Source organism: Myxocyprinus asiaticus, chromosome 3 (genome assembly GCF_019703515.2).
Source record: "Myxocyprinus asiaticus isolate MX2 ecotype Aquarium Trade chromosome 3, UBuf_Myxa_2, whole genome shotgun sequence".
Lineage (NCBI taxonomy): Eukaryota > Metazoa > Chordata > Actinopteri > Cypriniformes > Catostomidae > Myxocyprinus > Myxocyprinus asiaticus.
Window position 1 is genome coordinate 25,756,287 of NC_059346.1, and position 26,176 is coordinate 25,782,462.

At 39.0% G+C, this 26,176-nt stretch overlaps 1 protein-coding gene across 2 annotated transcripts in view; it reads left to right on the forward strand.

Annotated features, from left to right (window-relative positions):
- The window catches only part of LOC127422216 (multiple epidermal growth factor-like domains protein 9), a 142,869-nt gene that overhangs the window by 107,642 nt on the left and 9,051 nt on the right, over positions 1 to 26,176 (forward strand). The window contains exon 5 of one of the 2 annotated variants that reach the window (XM_051665560.1): positions 24,568 to 24,837. The exons of the other annotated variant lie outside the window; for it this stretch is intronic. Within the exon in view, the coding sequence (XP_051521520.1) occupies positions 24,568 to 24,837 (270 nt within the window). The remainder of the gene's footprint in view (positions 1 to 24,567; positions 24,838 to 26,176) is intronic. 2 annotated transcript variants of the gene reach the window in all.

Genomic DNA, 26,176 nt, shown 5'->3' on the forward strand with positions numbered 1-26,176 from the left:
AAATAGGTGTAATAGGGTGTTAATCGCAAATTTCATTTATGATATGATCTTATATCGATTCTCTTAGCCAGCGATCCGATGTTTGCCGATACCTCAATGTCTGCCATGATGCGATTTCGATTCAGTTCAGTTCAGGGGCCATCGATCAATATTATGATATTATGTGTAGTGATGGGAAGTTCGGATCATTTTACTGACTTGAATCTTTGAGTCTTGTTCAGCAAAATGAATGAATCTTTATTCAAGTAATTTCGTTCATTTGAGCAGAATTAAATTAAAATGTTACATTTTCAATAGCCAAATCCCCCCCAACACGTCTACTTATGAAAACTTTGATTATAATCCCAATAAGGAAAAATTTATAATGCAGCCAAGGACAAATTATGAGAAACAGAAATTATTAGTTCACCACTGGAATCTTCTTGCCCAAGTCATTCGTTCTTTTGTCACTTGACAGACGTATGTGCATAGCATATACGGCTGTCACCTGACAAAAGAACGAATGACTCGGACCAGAAGACTCGAGAGGTGAACTAATCATTTCTGTTTCCTGTGTGAGCAATGCATAGCATATACGGCTGTCACGTGACAAAAGAACAAACGATTCGGACCAGAAGACTCAAGAGGTGAACTAATCATTTCTGTTACCTGTGTGAGCAATACATAGCGTATACTGCTGTCACGTGACAAAAGGACGAATGCCTGTACAGCACCTATGCGGTTTTCACGTAACAAACGAACGGAGGTTGCGCAATGCACATGCCCGCGCGTGTGCATTGCGCAACCTCCGTTCGTTTGTTACGTGAAAATGAACGAATCACTATCTGAGACTACTCGTTCTTCTGAGTCACATAAAAGATTTGTTCAAAATGAACAAATCGTTCATGAATGACCCATTACTAATTATGTGCTATATTTTACACAGTCAATTACATTTGTTTTCTCACAAATGCAACAAAAATCTAATTTGAATATATTATTGAGCTCTCTAAAAAGTGCAAATCCAGTATCCAGATTTGGACATCCACAACAAAATTAGGTACTTAAGTTGTTAAAAATAATAATATAGAAAAATTAATAATACAAAAAATAAAGTCACATACATGTGATCATATATCGTTTGATGACAGGTCATGTTCTTGTGGAATGACGTAAACACTACAGTAACAATTTGTCATCTCTACAACAATCAAGAAATCTTTCAATCCAAAATACTTACATACCCACAACAGGAGAATATGTGCTATCCATGTTTTTTCTTGGGTACAACTTCCACAGTTATTATGTTACAGTTTACTGTGATAAATGTTAGTAAGAGTGTTTATGTTTAGATGTGAAAAGTCTTGTAACTGATGTTGGGGCAGAGCAGGTGTTTTCTCTTTCCCTCGTCAGCGCTATTCAGAATATCACAGCTATTTAGCCATTTGAATTGGTTGAATTGCTCCATACCGCTTTAAAATAGAAAATCCTCATGTAGAATTCAAATGTGTTGCATGCACCACGATATCAAGGGAAGTCAGATTTAATCGCGCATGTGAGCCGCTCTGTGCTATCCTGTAACCGGAACTCGCAACCATGTTGACGGGCGAGCACAGCACAACTTCAGGCTTTAATCATTCCGCACACATCCATGTGGCCACATGAGAAGCATATTTAGAGCTTATAAAACAAGATGATTATTATAAGGTCGCTGAATCACCTGATGGAAATGCGTACGGACGTGGCTGGCAATAGAATTTCAAAATAAAGGTGCATCTTAAAAAAAATATATACCCTGGCAGCCAAAAGTTTGGAATAATGTACAGATTTTGCTTTTTCGGAAGGAAATTGGTACTTTAATTCACCAAAGTGGCATTCAGCTGATCACAAAGTATAATCAGAACATTACTGATGTAAAAAAACAGCACCATCACTATTTGAAAAAAGCCATTTTTGATCAAATCTAGACAGGCCCCATTTCCAGCAGCCATCACTCCAACACCTTATCCTTGAGTAATCATGCTAAATTGCTAATTTGGTACTAGAAAATCACTTGCCATTATATCAAACACAGTTGAAAGCTATTTGATTCATTAAATGAAGCTTAACTTTGTCTTTGTGTTTGTTTTTGAGTTGCCACATGAAAAAGACTGGCATATTGACTTAAGGTCAATATTAGGTAAAAAATGGCAATAAAGAAACAGCTTTTTATGGTTTTTTATGGTCAGTCATTCATTGTTTTGAGGAATGAAGGCTATACAATGCTTGAAATTGCCAAAAAATAAATAAATAAAATGAAGATTTCATACAAAGGTGTACACTACAGTCTTCAAAGACAAAGGACAACTGGCTCTAACAAGGACAGAAAGAGATGTGGAAGGCCAGATGTACAAAACAAGAGGCTAAGTACATCAGAGTTTCTAGTTTGAGAAATAGATGCCTCACATGTCCTCAGCTGAAGCTTCTTTGAATTCTACCCGCTCAACGCCAGTTTCATGTACAACAGTAAAGAGAAGACTCAGAGGTGCAGGCCTTATGGAAAGAATTGCAAAGAATAAGCCACTTCTGAAACAGAAAAAAAAAGAAGAAAAGGTTAGAGTTGGGCAAAGAAACACAGACATTGGAAAACAGATAATTGGAAAAGAGTGTTATGGATCTTAAACCCATTGAGCTTTTGTGGGATCAGCTAGACTGTAAGGTGCGTGAGAAGTGCCCGACAAGACATCCACATCTATGGCAAGTGCTACAGGAAGTGTGGGGTGAAATGTCACCTGAGTATCTGGACAAACTGACAGCTAGAATGCCAAGGATCTGCAAAGCTGTCATCGCTGCACGTGGAGGATTTTTTTGAAGACAATTCTTTGAAGTAGTTTAAGAAGTTCTGAGCATTTTTTTTTTAATTTTTCATGTTATTAATGTCCTGACAATACATTTTGATCAGTTGAATGCCACTTTGGTGAATAAAAGTACCAGTTTCTTTCCATAAGAGCAAAATCTGTTCATTAATCCAAACTTTTGGCCACCAGTGTACATCGATGTTTACGCGTTGAATCAATGACATTGTATCGGTGGTGATTTGACCGATGGATCATTACAGCCCTAGTAACAGAGTGGAAACTATAGCAAATACTAGAAGCTAATTAGTCACTATGATCATTTATATTTATAATATTAATTTTACGGCTAAATATAATTTCTTTTGAAATGTTTAGTATGAAATGTTAGCCTCTGGATCATTAATTAACAACTGTTATTTTTTTGACTATATATAAAAAATGTATGCTTTATTGTAGTATTTGCTTTTCAAAGTATCATATTTTAACATAGAAAGCTAGTGCTTCATACCCTTTTTCACTTTCGCTCGTACACACTCTCTCTTTTTCTTTCTGGCTTGGTTTGTGGATAGCTAACAGCAGCCTAATTTTAGGCCTGGATATTTAGAAGCATTCAAGGAAATAAAAAGTCTTAAGAAAACCCTTATAGATGACTCTAGATACCAATTTTCTCTTCCTGCATTTCCGCTGTTGAAGGAGCATCAAAGAAGCAGATGATAAACAGTACTTTGAGGTATTTAGAATCTTGGTTCAAAAAGTGCGGCCTCCCATTGTAGTATTTAATGAAAAGTAAAAAGAGTCTGTATTAATAGGAGAGAGCACACATCATCATGCCCACATCCAAAAAGCAGCCTGCACTGTAACTGGAACTTCAGCACAGGTTTTAGCCTTTGAGGATTTGTGATTATGGTAATGCAGTGCTAATAACCTGCACAGTCAGGACAGTGTCTGATTAGCCGACAGACCTTATTTTATTCTGCCCGTAAATCCCTGATGATGCAGCCTGATGAGGTGCAGGGGAGCACATGAGTGTTAAATGAATTCCTCATTTACCCATCAAGGCCACACTTTTATTAACAAAGCTCCCTGAAGAGCAAAATATGCCGTCAGCCAAACTCCAGCTCTACAGATTATACTGCAGGCCTGCTGGACATCTCAAGCAGTGTTTTACTGGGGTCAACTAATAAACAATGGAAATATGTCAAAAGCACCAATAGGAGGAAAGAAGTGAATAATTCACATGTGTGCATGCTGAAAAGGTCACTCAGCACAAAAACCGAGCACATGGCTTTGATCGTAAATTTACACCTTACACTGCACGATGGGGAGGCGTTAGCTCTGCTGCTGTGATTGAAGGGTGTCAGTTCAAGTCCCAGCATCCATTAGTACTGATGTAGTTCCAGGTGGATTGCTGGTTCGAGTATATAGACCTTTTTTGCTTGATTAATGCCCACTTGGGGCTTGGCAACCTTTTGTGGCTCTTTAATGGCTAAAGTCTTGTGGGTTAAAGCCAAAATGGTTCTCTGTTAAGTTTTCACCTGCAACTTGTAGTGAATGATTTATATTTTTATATATTTACTCAAAATTCACCAAAAATTAGACAGAAAAAAAAAAAAAACTATTTTTCCTATTCTATAAAATAATGAGAGAAAAAAAGATGTGCCCTTCTCTTGGTACTGCATAATTAATATTTTTTTTATTATTAACTGCATATTCTGGCTTTGTGGTGATGTAATATCAGAATTTAAAAAAAATTATTGAACACCATGAAAACAATCACCCAACATTCAGTATGCATTTCATATTAGAGAAAGATAGAGAGAAATTGACAGACACCTCATAGCACAACTCCTGTTTGACTCATGTAATCCAGTTTGAGTCACCGTCCTGCTGTTGCTGAGTGATTCTTTGCCTCTTATCCTCTCACTGTGTCCACGGTCATCTACAGTCTGGACACATCCCTCAGCACTCACAGCCAAATTTAAAGACTCACCACATCACAGGAAACACTAACACTGATGTTGAGATGGGAGTTTGTGTGTGTGTAAATATGTTTGTTCCATGTCCAAGGTGTAACACATAAAATCTAAGATAGAAAGTAAGTATTAAATCAAGTTCAAGTCAGTTTATTTGTCATTTGTAAAGCTTACAGAGTGTACACCGGGCACTGAATAACGAGTCTCAGAACACAGAAAACAAAATAAGTGCTAAATAATTATATACATACAACACAGACCAACCCGATCTCATGGGAATTCATAAGAATAATACGAGATGGCCAATTTGTAAGAAATCGTACAAAAATGCGTGACTTTTACACCAACCAATCACATATGATCCCATTGTGTCCTTGTAGACCATGATGTTTTGTTTCTTTCTTACTAAACAAAATGTGTGTCAACGCAAAGGAAAACCTAACAAAGAAGTGTAACACTTTACGCAGACCCTAAACCTAACCATGATAGTACTGTTAAAAGCCCTTATGTGTACGGCGGAATAAAGAAAACTTCTGGGTTCATAACGCATGTTCGTGATATATTTCATAGTTTTTTCCCTAACCCAAACCCCATATCTAAGCCTAGTTATAAATTTGAACCTTTGACCATGATTGTAATTGATAAATAAGTTTAACTGTATGTACGATGGAAGAAATGAGGGTTTTGAAGGAGATGAGGTGTAGGAGTTGTACTTTTTATACAAATGAAGTCATATGATTTCTTACAAATTCGCCATTTCATTCTATTCTTAAAAATTCTCATGAGATTATGTTGGTATTTCTGAAGTTGACAGTACTGTGTCAGAAAATTAGATACATTTTTGGATTGCATATATGAGATAAAACTTGTAAGCCAATCTTCTATAGAAAATGTCACAAACAAAATACAGTGCATGTACATCTCTATGGGAATTCCTTATTCAATTCCTTTTTTCAGTGCCACATATTTACTTATTAGCAATAAACGTAGGTGCTTATTAGCAATATATTGGTTAAATTCGTACATCTAATATACTGTACGTCTAAAACCATTTTTAGGTTAAATTCCCAGACTTTGTCAGTTTCTTTTACTGTTTGTAAATCTTTGCTCTACTCTCATATGCTCATTTATGCAATAAGATTGAAAGGCCATGGCGTAATTCACAATATAGTATGGCCTTAAGTAGAGCCTTATTGCCTTTATAAAATGGTCACTACTTAAAAATAATGACACACATTTTCATTTAAACATTATTTTATTAAGCAAATTAATTATGTGCCATCCTTCTGCTATAAGATATACAGGTGCATCTCAATAAATTAGAATGTCTTGGAAAAGTTAATTTATTTCAGTAATTCAACTCAAATTGTGAAACTTGTGTACTAAATAAAATCAGTGCACACAGACTGAAGTAGTTTAAGTCTTTGGTTCTTTTAATTGTGATGATTTTGGCTCACATTTAACAAAAACCCACCAATTCACTATCTCAAAAAATTAGAATATGGTGACATGCCAATCAGCTAATCAACTCAAAACACCTGCAAAGGTTTCCTGAGCCTTCAAAATGGTCTCTCAGTTTGGTTCACTAGGCTACACAATCATGGGGAAGACTGCTGATCTGACAGTTGTCCAGAAGACAATAATTGACACCCTTCACAAGGAGGGTAAGCCACAAACATTAATTGCCAAAGAAGCTGGCTGTTCACAGAGTGCTGTATCCAAGCATGTTAACAGAAAGTTGAGTGGAAGGAAAAAGTGTGGAAGAAAAAGATGCACAACCAACCGAGAGAACCGCAGCCTTATGAGAATTGTCAAGCAAAATCGATTCAAGAATTTGGGTGAACTTCACAAGGAATGGACTGAGGCTGGGGTCAAGGCATCAAGAGCCACCACACACAGACGTGTCAAGGAATTTGGCTACAGTTGTCGTATTCCTCTTGTTAAGCCACTCCTGAACCACAGACAATGTCAGAGGCGTCTTACCTGGGCTAAGGAGAAGAAGAACTGGACTGTTGCCCAGTGGTCCAAAGTCCTCTTTTCAGATGAGTGCAAGTTTTGTATTTCATTTGGAAACCAAGGTCCTAGAGTCTGGAGGAAGGGTGGAGAAGCTCATAGCCCAAGTTGCTTGAAGTCCAGTGTTAAGTTTCCACAGTCTGTGATGATTTGGGGTGCAATGTCATCTGCTAGTGTTGGTCAATTGTGTTTTTTGAAAACCAAAGTCACTGCACCCGTTTACCAAGAAATTTTGGAGCACTTCATGCTTCCTTCTGCTGAAAGATGCTGATTTCATTTTCCAGCAGGATTTGGCACCTGCCCACACTGCCAAAAGCACCAAAAGTTGGTTAAATGACCATGGTGTTGGTGTGCTTGACTGGCCAGCAAACTCACCAGACCTGAACCCCATAGAGAATCTATGGTGTATTGTCAAGAGGAAAATGAGAAACAAGAGACCAAAAAATGCAGATGAGCTGAAGGCCACTGTCAAAGAAACCTGTGTTTCCATACCACCTCAGCAGTGCCACAAACTGATCACCTCCATGCCACGCCGAATTGAGGCAGTAATTAAAGCAAAAGGAGCCCCTACCAAGTATTGAGTACATATACAGTAAATGAACATACTTTCCAGAAGGCCAACAATTCACTAAAAATGTTTTTTTTTATTGGTCTTATGATGTATTCTAATTTTTTGAGATAGTGAATTGGTGGGTTTTTGTTAAATGTGAGCCAAAATCATCACAATTAAAAGAACCAAAGACTTAAACTACTTCAGTCTGTGTGCATTGAATTTATTTAATACACGAGTTTCACAATTTGAGTTGAATTACTGAAATAAATGAACTTTTCCACGACATTCTAATTTATTGAGATGCACCTGTAGTCTTTGACATGTACACTACGGTCAAATGTTTTGAAACACTTACTCATTCTTTATTATATATTTTTTTTTTTTTTTTCACATTTTAGAATAATAGTAAAGTCATCAAAACTATGGAATAACATAAATGGAACTATGGGGATTATGTTGTGACTAAACAAAATCCAAAATAAATCAAAACTGTGTTATATTTTAGCATCTTCAAAGTAGTCACCCTTTGTCTAGAATTTGCAGACATGTACTCTTGACATTTTCTCAACCAACTTCTTGAGGTATCACCCTGGGATGATTTTTAAACAGTATTGAAGGAGTTCCCATCTATATGCTGGGCACTTATTGGCTGCTTTTCTTTATTATTTGGTCCAAGTCATCCATTTCAAAAACTTTTTTTTTATTTGATTACATTTTAGTTTTATAATTAAATAAATTAATATGGTGGCACAATTATATTTTTGTCTACAAAACTAATTTCAAACATTTAAGCATACACCTTCAGATCAAAAGATTTTTAAGATCATGAGAAACATTTCAGTCAAGTGTTTCAAAACTTTTGACCGGTAGTGTAAACTAAGACCTCTATGGGTGTTGTGCAGAGAGTGATATACACACAGTGAACAGCTTTGTGTTATAGCTGTCACTATATTGTGCATTTTAGCATGGCTGAAGAACAGTATTGACTAATCAGCATCCAGGTCCAGAATGATCTGTTTTATAAGTACGAATATATGACCGCTTACATTAGTTAGGGCTGGGGTTTCTGCATGAGACATTTTTTTTTTTATTTCAAAACTGTATTTGAATCTGATAACAGTTTTTACAGAGCACACATGCTCAAGTCAGTTATTTGATGTCTGGGAATGACTGGAATTTCTAAGTGTCAATAATTCAATATTTGAGCTTGCAGCTCTGTCTGAATTTACAGATGAACACTATCTCACTGACTGAGTGGAATTAATTGTCTTGAACCTGTTGTTGTTGTTTTAACTAGTGTTATTTTAAGAACATAATGTTTTACTGTCATATGGCCATCACACTCTTACTATTGTGCATTGTTGAAACAAAACCCATTAGGTCTTAAACACACACACATGATTTAGTAAGATCCTGTTAGTGGAACACAACTGACAGGCACAGAAGAAGCTCTTACATCTGTTATTAGAAATTCATGGAGTGCTTACTTTTTGATGAACAAAAGGAGGAGGGATATGGAAATCTCTGAGATTTAAAAATCTGGAAATTATTTAACACTCTTTTGACAGCTCAGGGATCCAGCAAGACCCAATCTTGCAATACAGTACACATACAGTTTTTAACCATAGTGCATCCCTTGGGTTCATTAGGTCTCTCTTTAGGTATCTCTCTTACAGATTGTCTCATGAATATTTAAATGCAGTTGTGAATGAATGTCTATTTCAAACCAGTTGCAAGTGACAGTTTGTAAGGTTTTTGTGGGAGACAAGGGCCTTATTTGCTCTGCCTGGAGTTTAAATGGGCTTTACAAATTAGATGTAGCAGAACCTTAAACAAAAGAAAGGTGCCTGCATCAATTCAAAGCTTATTTTTCTCAGAACTGTGAAGTATCTTAAGAATACAATCGTTTACTGGAATTTAATCTTTTTTTGTTTCGTTTCACTATTTAATATTTATTGAAAATGGTTTGTATTTAAGCCATATCACACAAGCAAGAGTGCTGTTGTTCCGTATATCGGCATGGCTGTGATTCGTTCATAGCCTTGTGCTGCAGAAATCACAGCCAATATATGGAATATACGGAACAACAGCATGATTGCAAGTGCGAAATTACTTATATACTTTTTACTTTTATACTTCTATATTACTTGAACAACAGTTCAACAAAAAGTAAATAAAATTAAATAACTTGTGTTTCAGACAAAAACTTGTTAGTTTGTGCATTGCTTCCTTGCTAACGAAAATAGTTCCAAAAGAGTTCAAAGCATTAAGTACGAATGAGTGTTCTTGAAAAAATATGCATTATGCATATATAGATATATACAGTTGTGCTCAAAAGTCTGCATACCCTGGCAGAAATTTTATTTAAGGGTAGTGATCATATGAAGCCATTTATTATCACATAGTTGTTTGGCTCCTTTTTAAATCATAATAACAGAAATCACCAAAATGGCCCTGATCATAATTTACATACCCTTGAATGTCTGGCCTTGTTACAGACACACAATGTGAGACACACAGGTTTAAATGGCAATAAAAGGTTAATTTCCCACACCTGTGGCTTTTAAAATTGCAATTAGTGTCTGTGTATAAATAGTCAGTGAGTTTGTAAGCTCTCACGTGGATGCACTGAGCAGGCTAGATACTGACCCATGGGGAGCAGAAAAGAACTGTCAAAAGACCTGCGTAACAAGGTAATGGAATTTATAAAGATGGAAAAGGATATAAAAAGATATCCAAAGGCTTGAAAATGCCAGTCAGTACTGTTCAATCACTTATCTCTTGATACCAAGCCAAGGTCAGGTAGACCAAGAAAGATTTCAGCCACAACTGCCAGAAGAATTGTTCGGGATACAAAGAAAAACCCACAGGTAACCTCAGGAGAAATACAGGCTGCTCTGGAAAAAGACGGTGTGGTTGTTTCAAGGAGCACAATGCGACGATAGTTGAACAAAAATGAGCTGCATGGTCGAGTTGCCAGAAAGAAGCCTTTACTGCACCAATGCCACAAAAAAGCCCGGTTACAATATGCCCGACAACACCTTGACACGCCTCACAGCTTCTGGCACACTTTAATTTGGAGTGACGAGACCAAAATAGAGCTTTATGGTCACAACCATAAGCGCTATGTTTGGAGAGTGGTCAACAAGGCCTATAGTGAAAAGAATACCATCCCCACTGTGAAGCATGGTGATGGCTCACTGATGTTTTGGGGGGGTGTGAGGCACTGGGAATCTTGTGAAAATTGATGGCAAGATGAATACAGAATGTTATCAGAAAATACTGGCAGACAATTTGCATTCTTCTGCACGAAAGCTGCGCATGGGACACTCTTGGACTTTCCAGCACGACAATGGCCCTAAGCACAAGGCCAAGTTGACCCTCCAGTAGTTACAGCAGAAAAAGGTGAAGGTTCTGGAGTGGCCATCACAGTCTCCTGACCTTAATATCATCGAGCCACTCTGGGGAGATCTCAAACATGTGGTTCATGCAAGATGACCAAAGACTTTGCATGACCTGGAGGCATTTTGCCAAGACGAATGGGCAGCTTTACCACCTGCAAGAATTTGTGGCCTCATAGACAACTATTACAAAAGACTGCACGCTGTCATTGATGCTAAAGGGGACAATACACAGTATTAAGAACTAAGGGTATGCAGACTTTTGAACAGGGGTCATTTCATTTTTTTCTTTGTTGCCATATTTTGTTTTATGATTGTGCCATTCTGTTATAACCTACAGTTGAATATGAATCCCATAAGAAATAAAAGAAATGTGTTTTGCCTGCTCACTCATGTTTTCTTTAAAAATGGTACATATATTACCAATTCTCCAAGGGTATGCAAACTTTTGAGCACAACTGTAAATACTCACTGAGTTACTTTACTGTAATCTAATTACTTTTCAGTCAAAAAGTAGTGCCATTTCAGTTACTGACTTTAAAAAAATGCAATTACTTCTAAGAATATTTCTAGGTTAAACATATTTCTAAAATACACTCACTGAGAACTTTATTAGGAGCACGGAAATGCTCGGTTTCAGCCTAAGCGCCTCCTTAAAACTTCAATGTAAACACCCACTGTTATGATTGGATAACATCAGCCCCTCAAATTCAGCAAACTCAATCGGGAGAGAATGAACAAGCCAAAATTACAGGGTTTACACATAACGCACATCCAGTACATTGCATACGAATATATTAAATTGTTCTTCTCAAGCACAACTGTTAATACTCAGTACCATAAACTATCAAACAGTCATGAAGTTTTTAACTGCCCCATTCTTCAATAACAGTTCCTGTGCAAAGCTTGAATCATGTTATAACTATTTCACAAGCAATCCATGACATGAGCCGAAAAAAAAGCACACACATAGTCCAAAAGTGAAATGACACACATACTACATATTGTAGGTGCACTGAGGCACACATCGCCGGAAACACATAGAAGCTGTCAAAGACGACCATCTTGTTCATGTTTACATTCACCACAATTAAAAATAGCGTAGATGTGGGAAAGAATGCGTCCATGATGTGTTTGTGCTCAAATCAAAAACAACAAGAGGCAGCAGTGAGCAGAAAAAGATGATTTTATCTTTGATTTTATGCGTTGCACTGCTGCCACATCATTGACTGATTAGATAATCGCATAAATAAGAAGGTGTACATGTGTTTTTAATAAAGTGCTCAGTAAATGTATGTGATAATAGATTAAAAATAAAGAAAATGGCTGGCCGTATCACAATATGTAATTCTTGTTTAATATTGCATCAGTGCAGTATACTTATTTATTTATTATTTTTTTATTATATTTATCACACATTATACATTTGCACATATACAGTGAAATTCTTTTTTTCACATATCCCAGCTAAGCTGGGGTCATAGTGCAGGGTCAGCCATGATACGGTGCCCCTGGAGCAGTTAGGGTCAAGGGCCTTGCTCAAGGGCCCAACAGTGGCATCTTGGCAGTGCTGGGGCTTGAACCCCTGACCTTCTGATCAGTAACCCAGAGCCTTAACTGCTGAGCCACCACTGCCCTCGTATTATGTATATTGTTATGTAATTATAAATTATGCAGTTGGTTCAGGTCCGCAAATCTTATTGGATAAGCAACATTCCAAGAGTGCTGATATTTAGTATAACTGCACTGGGGTGCTTTACTCTTTGTACAGTATATCTGCTTGTCTGTGTATGTGATATTCAAGACAGACTTCTAGTATGTGTGTTTCTCAGTTACTTTGTATGTCCTGCTTTGGGTTTGTTTGAAACTAAAATAGACTAAAACTGGCCAAATAAATGTCTAAAATGTAAGTTAGATGATATTAACGTCTTGTTGTGACAAGGAGGAGGGCGTGGCCGGGCCGAAAGGACGCATGCCCGGACCTGAATTGATCTAGTCAGCTGGGAGGGGGATAAAGATGATCCGGAGGGGCCAGTTCGAGAGAGAGAGAGACAAACGTGGCCGCTGTGTGTGTGTGTGTGTGTGTGTGTGTGTGTGTGTGTGTGTTTAAGTTGATTTAAGTTGATTTATGTCATTAAAAGTTTCGTTGACTGCTCAGCCGGTTTCCGCCTCCTTCTTGCCCATCCTTATCCATTACACTTGTTTACAGGACTGTAGCTTGTTACATCATCCATGATTTTTCCCTCCAGCTACTGTGGAAAACTTGGCAGAAATGAAAAAATGCACAGCATTGGTACAATTTAAGTGACATGTACATACACTATAGTTTAAATACGCATTCATTCCTTTACCACAGAAATTTCCTCCGCTATTAGTGTCTTCTATACTTACAAGTGGCACCTTTTGAACAGAGTCTCTCTGCTCTCCTTGCCAGTGCTGGATTTCCTTAGTGAAATGCATGTTTGATTTGCATATGCTGGCTGAATTTGCATTGGAAATGACCTAGCACTGATTGCCTTGTTATCTGCCACGTAGTGTCAGTTGGTATAATTTTTATGATGTCGCCCGCTCTGTTCCACAAGATCTTCAGCTTTGATTCAAGCAGTCTATGAAAAGCCTTTTTATTTGCCAATGCTGTTCTGTTTATGACCAGCTTTGTAATAGTCAGAGAGTGATCAAATAAAAGACTCCCAGTGAGATGTTAAAATGTAGCAAGAATCAAAACATGAAAATGAAAGTATATTCTTGTGGACTTCAGCTGAGTGTGGATGTGTCTATAGAGTGTTTATGATTTGTATGAAGGAAAATCTCAAATAGCAAACTAAACAGTAAAGTTGATTGAAATCAGTAAAATATTTATGTGTACTACTGTATACTTAAGACTTACTCAGATCATCCTGTACATTAAGAATGAAGCTGGGACACTTCAGTATATTTTTATTCATGTTTTAGGGTCAGTAGGTGTGAAAACTGCTGGAATGACTGTAGCTGTGTGCATGTCTGTACCTGTTTGATCACAGTGCATCAAGTAAACGCAAATGTGGTGTGCGCACACTTGTGACGGTGAAAAACAACTAGCTAAAAGCAAGACACTCCACAAGCTGCCTCCGATGGCACAATTATGAGATGGTTAAACACTGACTAACCTCAATTCAGACATTGCCGTCTCAAGTCAGAGTTATAGAAACATAAGGAAGCATATCTTTTGTTGTCAGAAATCTCTTTGTATGACATAACATGTTGGAACATTTGAAACTTGGAGCAGTACTGAATTTCATGTGAAGTTCTTGTTGCCGGTGAAAGAAGCTGAATACGGCTCATTTGGAATAAACACAAACAGGTGAGATGAAACAAAAGGAGTCTTTGTGTGTGTTCGTTTACATTAGTTTTACTCCTACAAGTCAGATGAACTGACTTTACGGCAATCAACTGCTTTGCAGCTATTCTCTTAGCTTGTTTAATTTGCATGAATGTTCTTTATTCCTTCAGTATTTAACCTAATCATTTTATATAAGATGAGAGAGCTTAAAAAAGCTTAGACTATTTGTCCCTACATGTTCTTTACTGTGGTGGTGATGTATATCTAAATAGGCTCTTTGCTGCCTCGGTCTCTCTCTCTGTCCTTTGTGTCGTTATTTTGCCATGATGGTTATTGCCCTCATTTTTGAGAAATATGGAAAATTGGCTGTTGTAGTGTAGTAGTCCCTAGGTGTGAATCACTGCCTGGAGGTTTTGGTTTTATATCCTGTTGTCGGCTGAGTCTGGGAAATGGCAATAGAGGGTCATCGAGCCCCCCTAATTCACTGCCCTCTCTGTATGTAACATAAAAGCCGCCTTTCTGCTAGATACATTTGATTCACAGCAGGTACTGTACTGCATACAGTCTGTCTAATTGCATGTCTCTTTTTCTCCATCTTTCTCTATGGCTCGACATGGTTTTTGCTTTATGGTCTCTCTCTTTCTTCCTCCCCCTCTTCTCTCTCACATTTCTTTAATTTTATCTCTGCTTTTGTGGGCCAGGTCATTAAAATGATTCTTTTATCCAGTCTTGAAGTATTTTCCCTCCATTTTGGGGGGGACTTTTTAATCTCTTCCTCAAACACAGATTCCTCTCCATCATACAGAATACTGTATACACAGTTTTTCAGTCTTGATGGAGGGAGGGAAGGCTTTGTTGATATACATATTAAAAAATCCTTATCTGTTAATCCATTTTTTAGAGATGTAGGACTGGTTAAAAAAATAGTGGGCCATAATTGATTGAAAGGCAAGCCTGTTCATGCATCCACTCGTATCACTTTCTGATGACTTCTTCCAAAAGAAAGGGAAGGTGAGGGTGTTCTGGGTGTTCATGATTTTAAAAATCTCATAATTTTTATTAAAGTAATCACTTTAAATAAGCAATAGTTGACTCATTTCCTTACTGTCAAATACTGAAATTTTTTTTAATTATGTTCTCAAAAGTCAGATTGTTCATATGTCAGCATTTTGTAGGTACTGTAGAAAACAATACACTAGAAGTTTCTCAGTAGTTTCTCATTTCTTTCTCTGTAGTCATATAATCATGCTGTTTTTATGAAGTCACATTTGATTGCTTGTAATTTAAATTGCAGTGACAGGTCACACCATAATTCTATTTTCAGTATCTGCCTGGCATAAGACATTTCTGTCCTATGGCTACACAACAATTAATTAAAAGCTCATTTACATGTTTGTGAAATGGAAAAGGAACATTTATGCATTCATATATGCACCCTGTGGCTGATGTGTAAGCACATTATCTTGTGTTTGAGCACTGTTCCCTGTGCACAATTGTGGGATTAAACTGAGAATTTTGTCTTTATTTCATTTTAACGGTTTGATCTGATAAACACCTCAGGAATGTTTTTAGAAAAAAAGAAAGAAGATAATGTTTATCTATGTGGCATTCTAAAGCACTGAGGTTTAGAAGCGAATGTTCTGATTGATATTTGTGAGCTTCCTACTTTTAGTTGCAAATGTGCTGTGAAAGACTTTTGGCAGAGGAGATGTTTTTTTTCTTTGTATGAATGCGGAAGAACATCCTCACTTCACGTAATTAAAGCTTAAAGTCGGCATGAAACGGAAGTTGCAGCCGACTTCCGTATTGTGACATACAGTTGTGCTCAAAAGTTTGCATACCCTGGCAGAAATTGTGAAATTTTGTCATTGATTTTGAAAATATGACTGATCGTCTTTTATTTACGGATAGTGATCATATGAAGCCATTTATTATCACATAGTTGTTTGGCTCCTTTTTAAATCATAATGATAACAGAAATCACCCAAATGGCCCTGATCAAAAGTTTACATACCCTTGAATGTTTGGCCTTGTTACAGACACACAAGGTGACACACACAGGTTTAAATGGCAATTAAAGGTTAATTTCCCACACCTGTGGCTTTTTAAATTACAATTATCAAATCAAATCAAATCAAATCACTTTTATTGTCACACAGCCATATACACAAGTGCAATGGTGTGTGAAATTCTTGGGTGCAGTCCCGATCAAAATAGCAGTCGTGACAGTGATGAGTCATATACCAATTTACAATAACATCAAATTAACACAGCACAATTTAAAGTCTAATATACACATAATTACACACAACACAATATACAAATAATAACATACACTGTACAGTATACAATACACACAATATAGATACACATTCAATAAAAAAAGTATATATAGTAGTATATATAGAATGTACAGTAGGTTGTATTGTACTGTATTGACATTCAGGCTGTCGGTTGATAGTAAGTTGTTAAGAGAGAATATAATATAATAATAATATAATTTATGACAGTCCGGTGTGAGATATAAGAGTAAGAGTAATAAAGTGCAGTGCTGATGTATTTTGATCGTGGGAGATCAAGAGTTCAAAAGTCTGATTGCTTGGGGGAAGAAGCTATCATGGAGTCGGCTGGTGCGGGTCCTGATGCTGCGATACCGCCTGCCTGATGATAGCTGTGAGAACAGCCCATGGCTCAGGTGGCTGGAGTCTCTGATGATCCTCCGAGCTTTTTTCACACACCACCTGGTATATATGTCCTGGAGGGACGGAAGCTTACCTCCGATGGTGTGTCTGGCAGTTCGCACCACCCTTTGCAGTGCTTTGCGGTTGTGGGCTGTGCTATTGCCGTACCAGGCGGAGATGCAGCCAGTCAGGATGCTCTCTACAGTGCAGGTTTAGAACCGTGTGAGGATGTGGTGGTTCATTCCAAACTTTCTCAGCCGTCTCAGGAAGAAGAGGCGCTGATGAGCCTTCTTCACAACGACTTCAGTGTGGATGGACCATGTGAGTTCCTCAGTGATGTGGACACCCAGGAACTTGAAGCTGCTGACTCTCTCCACTGGTGCTCCATTGATGGTGACGGGACTGTGTTCTCTGTATTTTCTTCCACCACAAGCTCCTTTGTCTTACTGACGTTGAGGGAGAGGTTGTGCTCCTGACACCAGTGTGTCAGTGTGTGCACCTCCTCTCTGTAGGCTGTTTCATCATTGTCAGAGATCAGACCTACCACCGTCATGTCATCAGCAAACTTAATGATGGCATTGGAGCTATGTGTTGCCACACAGTCATGTGTGTACAAGGAATACAAGAGTGGGCTGAGAACACAGCCCTGCGGGGCTCCAGTGTTGAGGGTCAGTGATGAGGAGATGTTGCTGCCTATTCTAACCACCTGGCATCTGCTTGACAGGAAGTCCAGGATCCAGCTGCACAGCGAGCTGTTTAAGCCCAGAGCCCGGAGTTTCTCATCTAGCTTGGAGGGCACTATGGTGTTGAATGCTGAGCTGTAGTCTACAAACAACATTCTCACATAAGTGTTCTTTTTTTCCAGGTGGGAGAGAGCAGTGTGTATTGTAGATGCAATGGCATCATCAGTGGAGCGGTTGTTGCAGTAAGCAAACTGCAATGGGTCTAGAGAGAGAGGCAGCACAGAGCAGATGTAATCTCTGATTAGTCTCTCAAAGCATTTGCTGATGATGGGGGTCAGAGCAACAGGACGCCAGTCATTTAAGCAAGTTATTTTTGATTTCTTTGGAACAGGCACAATGGTGGATGTTTTAAAGCATGTGGGGACTACAGACAAAGAGAGGGAAAGGTTGAAAATGTCCGTAAAAACACCAGCCAGCTGGTTCGTGCACGCTCTGATGAAGCGGCTCGGAATTCCGTCTGGGCCCGCGGCTTTGCGGATATTCACCCGTCGGAAGGATCGTGTTACATCCGCTACAGAGACGGAGAGTGAACTAACCTCTGTAGCTTCGGCCGCGAGAGCTCTCTCCACGAGGGCGGTGTTATTTCCCTCAAAACGAGCATAAAAAGTATTTAGCTTATCCGGGAGAGAGGCAGCAGTGTTCATGGCAGAGTTTTTATTCCCTTTAAAGTCCGTGATGATGTTAATTCCCTGCCACATGCTTCTAGATTTAGTGGTGTTAAACTGTCCTTCAATCTTGTTCCTGTACTGGCGTTTTGCTGTTCTGATTGTTTATGCTCCTCCGCGTTCCCGGAATTGAAAGCGGAGGTCCGCACATTAAGTGCCACGCGAACATCGCTATTTATCCATGGCTTCTGGTTCGGATAGATCCATGTTGTTCTGGTCGGAACGACGTCCTCCACGCACTTTCTGATGAAACACATTACGCTATCAGCATAAAGATCGATGTCGTCATCAGAGGCGGACCGGAACATCTCCCTGTCCATGTGATCAAAACAGTCCTGTAGCATAGAGTCTGATTGGTCCGACCAGCACTGGATCGTTCTGAGGGTGGGTGCTTCCTGTTTCAGTTTCTGCCTGTAAGCGGGCAGAAGCGGAATGGAAGAGTGGTTCGATTTGCCAAATGGTGGGCGGGGGAGGGATTTGTAGCCATCTCGGAAGGGAGAGTAGCAATGGTCCAAAACCCGGTCCCCTCGTGTGTTGAAACTAATGTGCTGGTGGTATTTTGGTACAACTGATTTGAAACTGGCTTTATTAAAGTCCCCGGTCACAATGAACGCGGCCTCAGGGTGAGCGGTTTCCTGCTCACTTATACTCCCATACGGTTCCTTGAGTGCCCGGTCTGTGTCGGCTTGTGGCGGGATGTACACAGCAGTGATAATGACCGCTGTGAATTCGCTCGGCCAGAATGGTCGACACAGAAGCATGAGAAATTCCAGATCAGGAGAGAAGAAAGACTTGATAGAATGTACGTTCCTCTGATCACGCCAGAATTTGTTGATCATAAAACATACACCACCACCTCTGCTTTTACCTGAGAGGTCTTTCGCTCTTTCCGCTCGGTGCACGGAGAACCCCGCGGGTTCAATGGCTGAGTCTGGAATCTCCGCAGACATCCAAGTTTCCGTAAGGCAGATAATGCAGCAGTCCCTCGTCTCTCATTGGAAAGAGATCCGCGCTTTCAGCTCACAGAGCTTGTTATCCAGAGACTGAACATTTGCCAGTAGAATACTGGGTAGCGGGGGTCGATTTGTGCGGTGTCTTACTCTGATGAGAACGCCGGCTCTGTTTCCCCTTTTCCTCCTGCGTTTCCGCGTCTGGACTGCCCAGACAAAGGGCTCCGCTTGCATGTTTGTAAACAGCAGGTCGGCATTGAGGAATTTGAAGTCCAGTTTACGGTGTGAAATTGCTGAACCAATGTCCAAAAGTGTTTGTCTGTCGTGGACAATAAGGCAGACAACATCCAAGACAAAAAACATAAGAATTGTGAACAAAACAAACAAAAACTACCATGTTGTGTCGGAGCTCGCAACGCAGCAGCCATACTCGGCGCCATCTTGAGTATTCTGGATATTAGTGTCTGTGTATATATAGTCAATGAGTTTGTTAGCTCTTACGTGGATGCACTGAGCAGGCTAGATACTTAGCCATGGGGAGCAGAAAAGAACTGTCAAAAGACCTGCGTAACAAGGTAATGGAACTTTATAAAGATGAAAAAGGGTATAAAAAGATATCCAAAGCCTTGAAAATGCCAGTCAGTACTGTTCAATCACTTATTAAGAAGTGGAAAATTTGGGGATCTCTTGATACCAAGCCAAGGTCAGGTAGATCAAGAAAGATTTCAGCCACAACTGCCAGAAGAATTGTTCGGGATACAAAGAAAAACCCACAGGTAACCTCAGGAGAAATACAGGCTGAGGCCGCGTTCGTTGTGACTGGGGACTTTAATAAAGCCAGTTTCAAATCAGTTGTACCAGTTGACGGTGTGGTTGTTTCAAGGAGCAGAATACGATGATACTTGAACAAAAATGAGCTGCATGGTCGAGTTTACAGAAAGAAGCCTTTACTGCGCCAATGCCATAAAAAAGCCCGGATACAATATGCCCGACAACACCTTGACACGCCTCACAGTTTCTGGCACACTGTAATTTGGAGTGACGAGACCAAAATAAAGCTTTATGGTCACAACCATAAACCCAAAGAGGGGTCAACAAGGCCTATAGTGAAAAGAATACCATCCCCACTGTGAAGCATGGTGGCAGCTCACTGATGTTTTGGGGGTGTGTGAGCTCTAAAGGCACGGGGAATCTTGTGAAAATTGATGGCAAGATGAATGCAGCATGTTATCAGAAATACTGGCAGACAATTTGCATTGTTCTGCACGAAAGCTGTGCATGGGACACTCTTGGACTTTCCAGCACGACAATGACCCTAAGCACAAGGCCAAGTTGACCCTCCAGTGGTTACAGCAGAAAAAGGTGAAGGTTCTGGAGTGGCCATCACAGTCTTCTGTCCTTAATATCATCGAGCCACTCTGGGGAAGACTTTGCATGACCTGGAGGCATTTTGCCAAAACGAATGGGCAGCTTTACCAGATGCAAGAATTTGGGGCCTCATAGACAACTATTACAAAAGACTGCACGCTTCATTGATGCTAAAGGGGGCAATACACAGTATTAAGAACTAAGGGTATGCAGACTTTTGAACAGGGGTCATTTCATTTTTTTCTTTGTTGCCATGTTTTGTTTTATGATTGTGCCATTCTGTTATAACCTACAGCTGAATATGAATCCCATAAGAAATAATAGAAATGTGTTTTGCCTGCTCACTCATGTTTTCTTTAAAAATGGTACATACTGTATATTACCAATTCTCCAAGGGTATGCAAACTTTCTGAGCACAACTGTAGTTCCGAGTAAAACAGCTTATCGAACTAGAAAAAATTTAGGGTGGGGACTTGATTTTATCCATCGGTTGTTGATTGGATTGTGAAAAGTGGGCGTTGCATATCGGAGTGGAGGCAGATCTGAATGCGAGTTTGCAGTCGACACAAACACTTACCCCTTTCATCGTGCTGCTCGAGCCAGAGACTTGAGCAGTGATCTCAACACACTGATAATAGCATATTGTAGTCTTTGCTTATAACAAGAAACAAGCAAAAGATCACAATATTTCAACGTTTTGTATCACAGTACACAAAAAAAAAAAAAAAAAAAAAAAGAGGGGTAGGTGGGGGGAACACTTACTTGTGCTGTACATCCCAAGATATCTGCTTTTAAAAATATGGATAAACTCCACAGGTATCCGAGTCAAGTTGTATTCAGTAGTGATCACCTCAGCAATTCAGGCTTGAAATGTCTCGAACATAACTGCAAATTCGCCGTTATTCCTGGAAAAAACTGCCGAAAATTCACCTTTTCATCTTTGCATTAGCTGACTTCAAGTTTGTTTACAAGACTCTTGAAGGAATGGGGTTAAAACTGATTACAACTTGCATATGTCATCAGAGAAGAGTCAGTCAATGCACTGCAAGAGCAAGTTATGAGATTTTTATTAAATATTACAAGGTCAAAGAAAAATTATAAAATTGCAAAAATGCACGGATGAATCCTTCACAATAAGAACAGTAACATGCATTAATAAAAATAAATAGGGTCAATTTAAAATTCATGCCGACATTAAGGAATATGTTGTTGTTTGTAAATGGTGAACAAAAAAAAAACATAAGATGATGTGATTCGCCTGTTGGTTGATGAGGAGCAGGGCAAAGTATAAACAGTATGAAACATTGAAAAAGCAAAGCCAGGATTACATTGCATTACCAGGGCTTAGAATGACCTGGGTTAACAATTTCAAATGTAAAAAGCCCCTTATAAGATGTTCATATGACAAGTGAATGTAGAGCGATATAAAAATAAAGACCTCAGCACTGTAACTCCAGTTTTCCCTTAATTTCATTCAGATGCTCTGCCATCGCCATTCTAAAAAGATCCTGCCATCTGGTGGCCAAGTTAACTCTGGATCTCTAAGTGCCTTTGTCATGGTAAAAGTCCTTTGGTAATTTAATTGGATAGAGATTATACTGTGCTTTGTTTCTCTAATTCAGTGTTAGAATCAGAATCAAAATGAGCTTTATTGCCAAGTATGCTTACACATACAAGGAATTTGTCTTGGTAACAGGAGCTTCCAGTACACAACAATACAAAACAGCAACAAGACTTTTAAAAAATAATAAAAAATGGAATAAAAAAGTTTTGAAACACTTACTCATTCTTTATTATAATTTTTTTTCACATTTTAGAATAATAGTAAAGTCATTAAAACTATGGAATAACATAAATGGAACTATGGTAATTATGTTGTGACTAAACAAAATCCAAAATAAATCAAAACTGTGTTATATTTTAGCATCTTCAAAGTAGTCAACCTTTGCCTAGAATTTTAAGAAATGTACTCTTGACATTTTCTCAACCAACTTCTTGAGGTATCACCCTGGGATGCTTTTTAAACAGTATTGAAGGAGTTCCCATCTACAGTGCATCCGGAAAGTATTCACAGCGCTTCACTTTTTTCACATTTTGTTATGTTATAGCCTTATTCCAAAATGGATTAAATTCATTATTTTCCTCAAAATTCTACAAACAATACCCCATAATGACAATGTGAAAGAAGTTTGTTTGAAATCTTTGCAAATTTATTAAAAATAAAAAATGAAAAAATCACATGTACATAAGTATTCACAGTCTTTGCCATGACACTCAAAATTGAGCTCAGGTGCATCCTGTTTCCACTGATCATCCTTGAGATGATTCTACAACTTGATTGGAGTCCACCTGTGGTAAATTCAGTTGATTGGACATGATTTGGAAAGGCACACACCTGTCTATATAAGCTCCCACAGTTAACAGTGCATGTCAGAGCACAAACCAAGCCATGAAGTCCAAGGAATTGTCTGTAGACCTCCAACACAGGATTGTATCGAGGCACAGATCTGGGGAAGGGTACAGAAAAATTTCTGCAGCAAAGAAGGTCCCAATGAGCATAGTGGCCTCCATCATCCGTAAATGGAAGAAGTTTGGAACCACCAGGACTCTTCCTAGAGCTGGCCGCCCGGCCAAACTGAGTGATCGGGGGAGAAGGGCCTTAGTCAGGGAGGTGACCAAGAACCTGATGGTCACTCTGACAGAGGTCCAGCGTTTCTCTGTGGAGAGAGGAAAACCTTCCAGAAGAACAACCATCTCTGCAGCACTCCACCAATCAGGCCTGTATGGTAGCCACTCCTCAGTAAAAGGCACATGACAGCCCACCTGGAGTTTGCCAAAAGGCACCTGAAGGACTCTCAGGCCATGAGAAACAAAGATTGAACTCTTTGGCCTGAATGGCAAGCGTCATGCCTGGAGCAAACCAGGCACTACTCATCACATGGCCAATACCATCCCTACAGTGAAGCATTGTGGTGGCAGCATCATGCTTTGGGGATGTTTTTCAGCGGCAGGAACTGGGAGACTAGTCAGGATCGAGGGAAAGATGAATGCAGCAATGTACAGAGACATCCTTGATGAAAGAGCGCTCTGGACCTCAGACTGGGGCGAAGGTTCATCTTCCAACAGGACAACGACCCTAAGCACACAGCCAAGATAACAAAGGAGTGGCTACGGGACAACTCTGTGAATGTCCTTGAGTGGCCCAGCCAGAGCCCAGACTTGAACCCGATTGAACATCTCTGGAGAGATCTGAAAATGGCTGGGCACCGACGCTCCCCAGCCAACCTGATGGAGCTTGAGAGGTCCTGCAATGAAGAATGGGAGAAACTGCCCAAAAATAGGTGTGCAAAGCTTGTAGCATCATACTCAAAAAGACTTGAGGCTGTAATTGGTGCCAAAGGTGCTTCAAAGTATTGAGCAAATGCTGTGAATGCTTATGTACATGTGATTTTTTTTTTTTTTTTTTTTTTTCGTTTTTTATTTTTAATAAATTTGCAGAGATTTCAAACAAACTTCTTTCACGTTGTCATTATGGGGTATTGTTAGTAGAATTTTGAGGAAAATAATGAATTTAATCCATTTTGGAATAAGGCTGTAACATAACAAAATGTGGAAAAAGTGAAGCGCTGTGAATACTTTCCGGATGCACTGTATATGCTGGGCACTTATTGGCTGCTTTTCTTTATTATTTGGTCCAAGTCATCAATTTCAAAAAAAATTTTTTTTATTAAATTTTAGATTTATAATGAAATAAATTAATATGGTGGCACAATTATATTTTTGTCTACAAAACTAATTTCAAACATTTAAGCATATGCCTTCAGATCAAAAGATTTTTAAGATCATGGGAAACATTTCGGTCAAGTGTTTTAAAAATTTTGACCGTGTGTGTGTGTGTGTGTGTGTGTGTGTATACATACATACACATACGTAGTGCAAATCTAAATACAAATCGGTTTATACAGTGCAAGAGAATGTAATGGCAGAAGAGGTTGGATGTGTTGGATAATATAAAAAGACTAAGCTGTTAACGGAATGAATGTATCCTTTAACCTAAAGCATTCCTTGTGTGCATGTATTTCTAGACTCAACGGGCCAGCCGGTCTGTAGCCAGTGCAAGCCAGAGTACCAGGGTCCTAACTGTGAGCAGTGTAGTGATGGCTTCTACAATGCCGACAGCATCTGCCTTCCCTGTAACTGCAGCGGGAATGCGGACCCCCGCACATCCCCTCGGATCTGTCACCCGGACACGGGCCACTGCCTGAGCTGCATCAACAATACTACGGGCCTGCACTGTGAGCACTGCGCAGAGGGTTTTACAGGGGACGCGCTCACCAGAAACTGCTCTCCTAAAGGTGAGAGCCAAAGCCAGGGCAGGAAATGAGCATTAGGGTCATACGTGTTAATATGAAGAATATGGGGGGACTTAATTAAAGGGACTTTTAAAGGGACTTTAGTACTACATCTTAGATTGATGACATTAGATTCGATTTTGCCCTCTATAGACCATTTCAAGGACATAAACATTAACAAAGGAATTAGAACACTGCTGAGCATGTCTAGTCCTGAAGTATTTCCGTTAGCGGCATTTTAATAACACAGAACTGTCAAAGCAAAATTACTAATGCATACTTTTAAAGTCTAGCTAAAACAGAACAAATAAGATATTTGCAAAAACTGAAAATAAACAATGAGGTATCAGTACCGGATCCTTTCAGATTCAGAGTCAACAACTTTTCTCAAAGAACATCAAACGTTTACCTGAAGTGACTTATCCAGACTTATCCATGTTGTTGATATTACACGTGTCTACGTGAGAGAGGTGATTAAAGTGTATTGTAGATTAGATGCTCACAATTATTTCCCCAGCTGCAAGGTCGGGAGTACTGGATCACTATTATAATCAATGAAGCTGTTAACGCTGCAAGCACATGACTTGCGCAGCTTCATTCACTATAATAGGGGTGATTATTTTAGAGCCCGTAAAGAAATACTCTGACTTAACTAACCAGCTAGACATTACCCATCAAACTTACAATTAGTTGGCAAAAATTTTGTTCACTTACCAGAGATAAAATGTATGCTGCTACATATTCTATAGTTGTTAGTGCTGAACGTATCCAGCCATTTCGCTTCACTGCTGCGGTTCATGCATCCATTTGTGGTTGCTTTTTCAGAAATTTAAACACTTTAATTTGCATTAGTTCCAGGCATCCAGGGAGAATCCAGCCACCAAACAATGTTGTCCAAATTTTAATAATGACATTTTATGGCAGTCTTGTTAACGTTATTAATGTTAAACATATTAAAGCCACTATGGATGAAGTGCCTTGAATAAATTTAACAACAAACTGGAAATATTCAAGGAACAAAGACATCACTTCCCTAAACGACGAATAGTCCTTGAAATGGTCTATATCTTGCATGTAAAAAAAGATGTTAAAGGGATATTTCAGCCAAAAAGGAAAATTCTGTCATCATTTACTCAACCAAACCTATTTGACTTTCTTTCTTATGCATGACTCAAAAGAGATGTTTTAATGAATATTGTGGTGCATCTTTTCAATATAATGACAGTGGATAGTTCCTCACTTTAAAGCTTAAAAAAGGACCCAAAAGTATCATAAAAGTAATCATGAACATGCAACGGATGTAAAGATTTTCACTGAAAAAAAAAATGTAATCATCAAATGC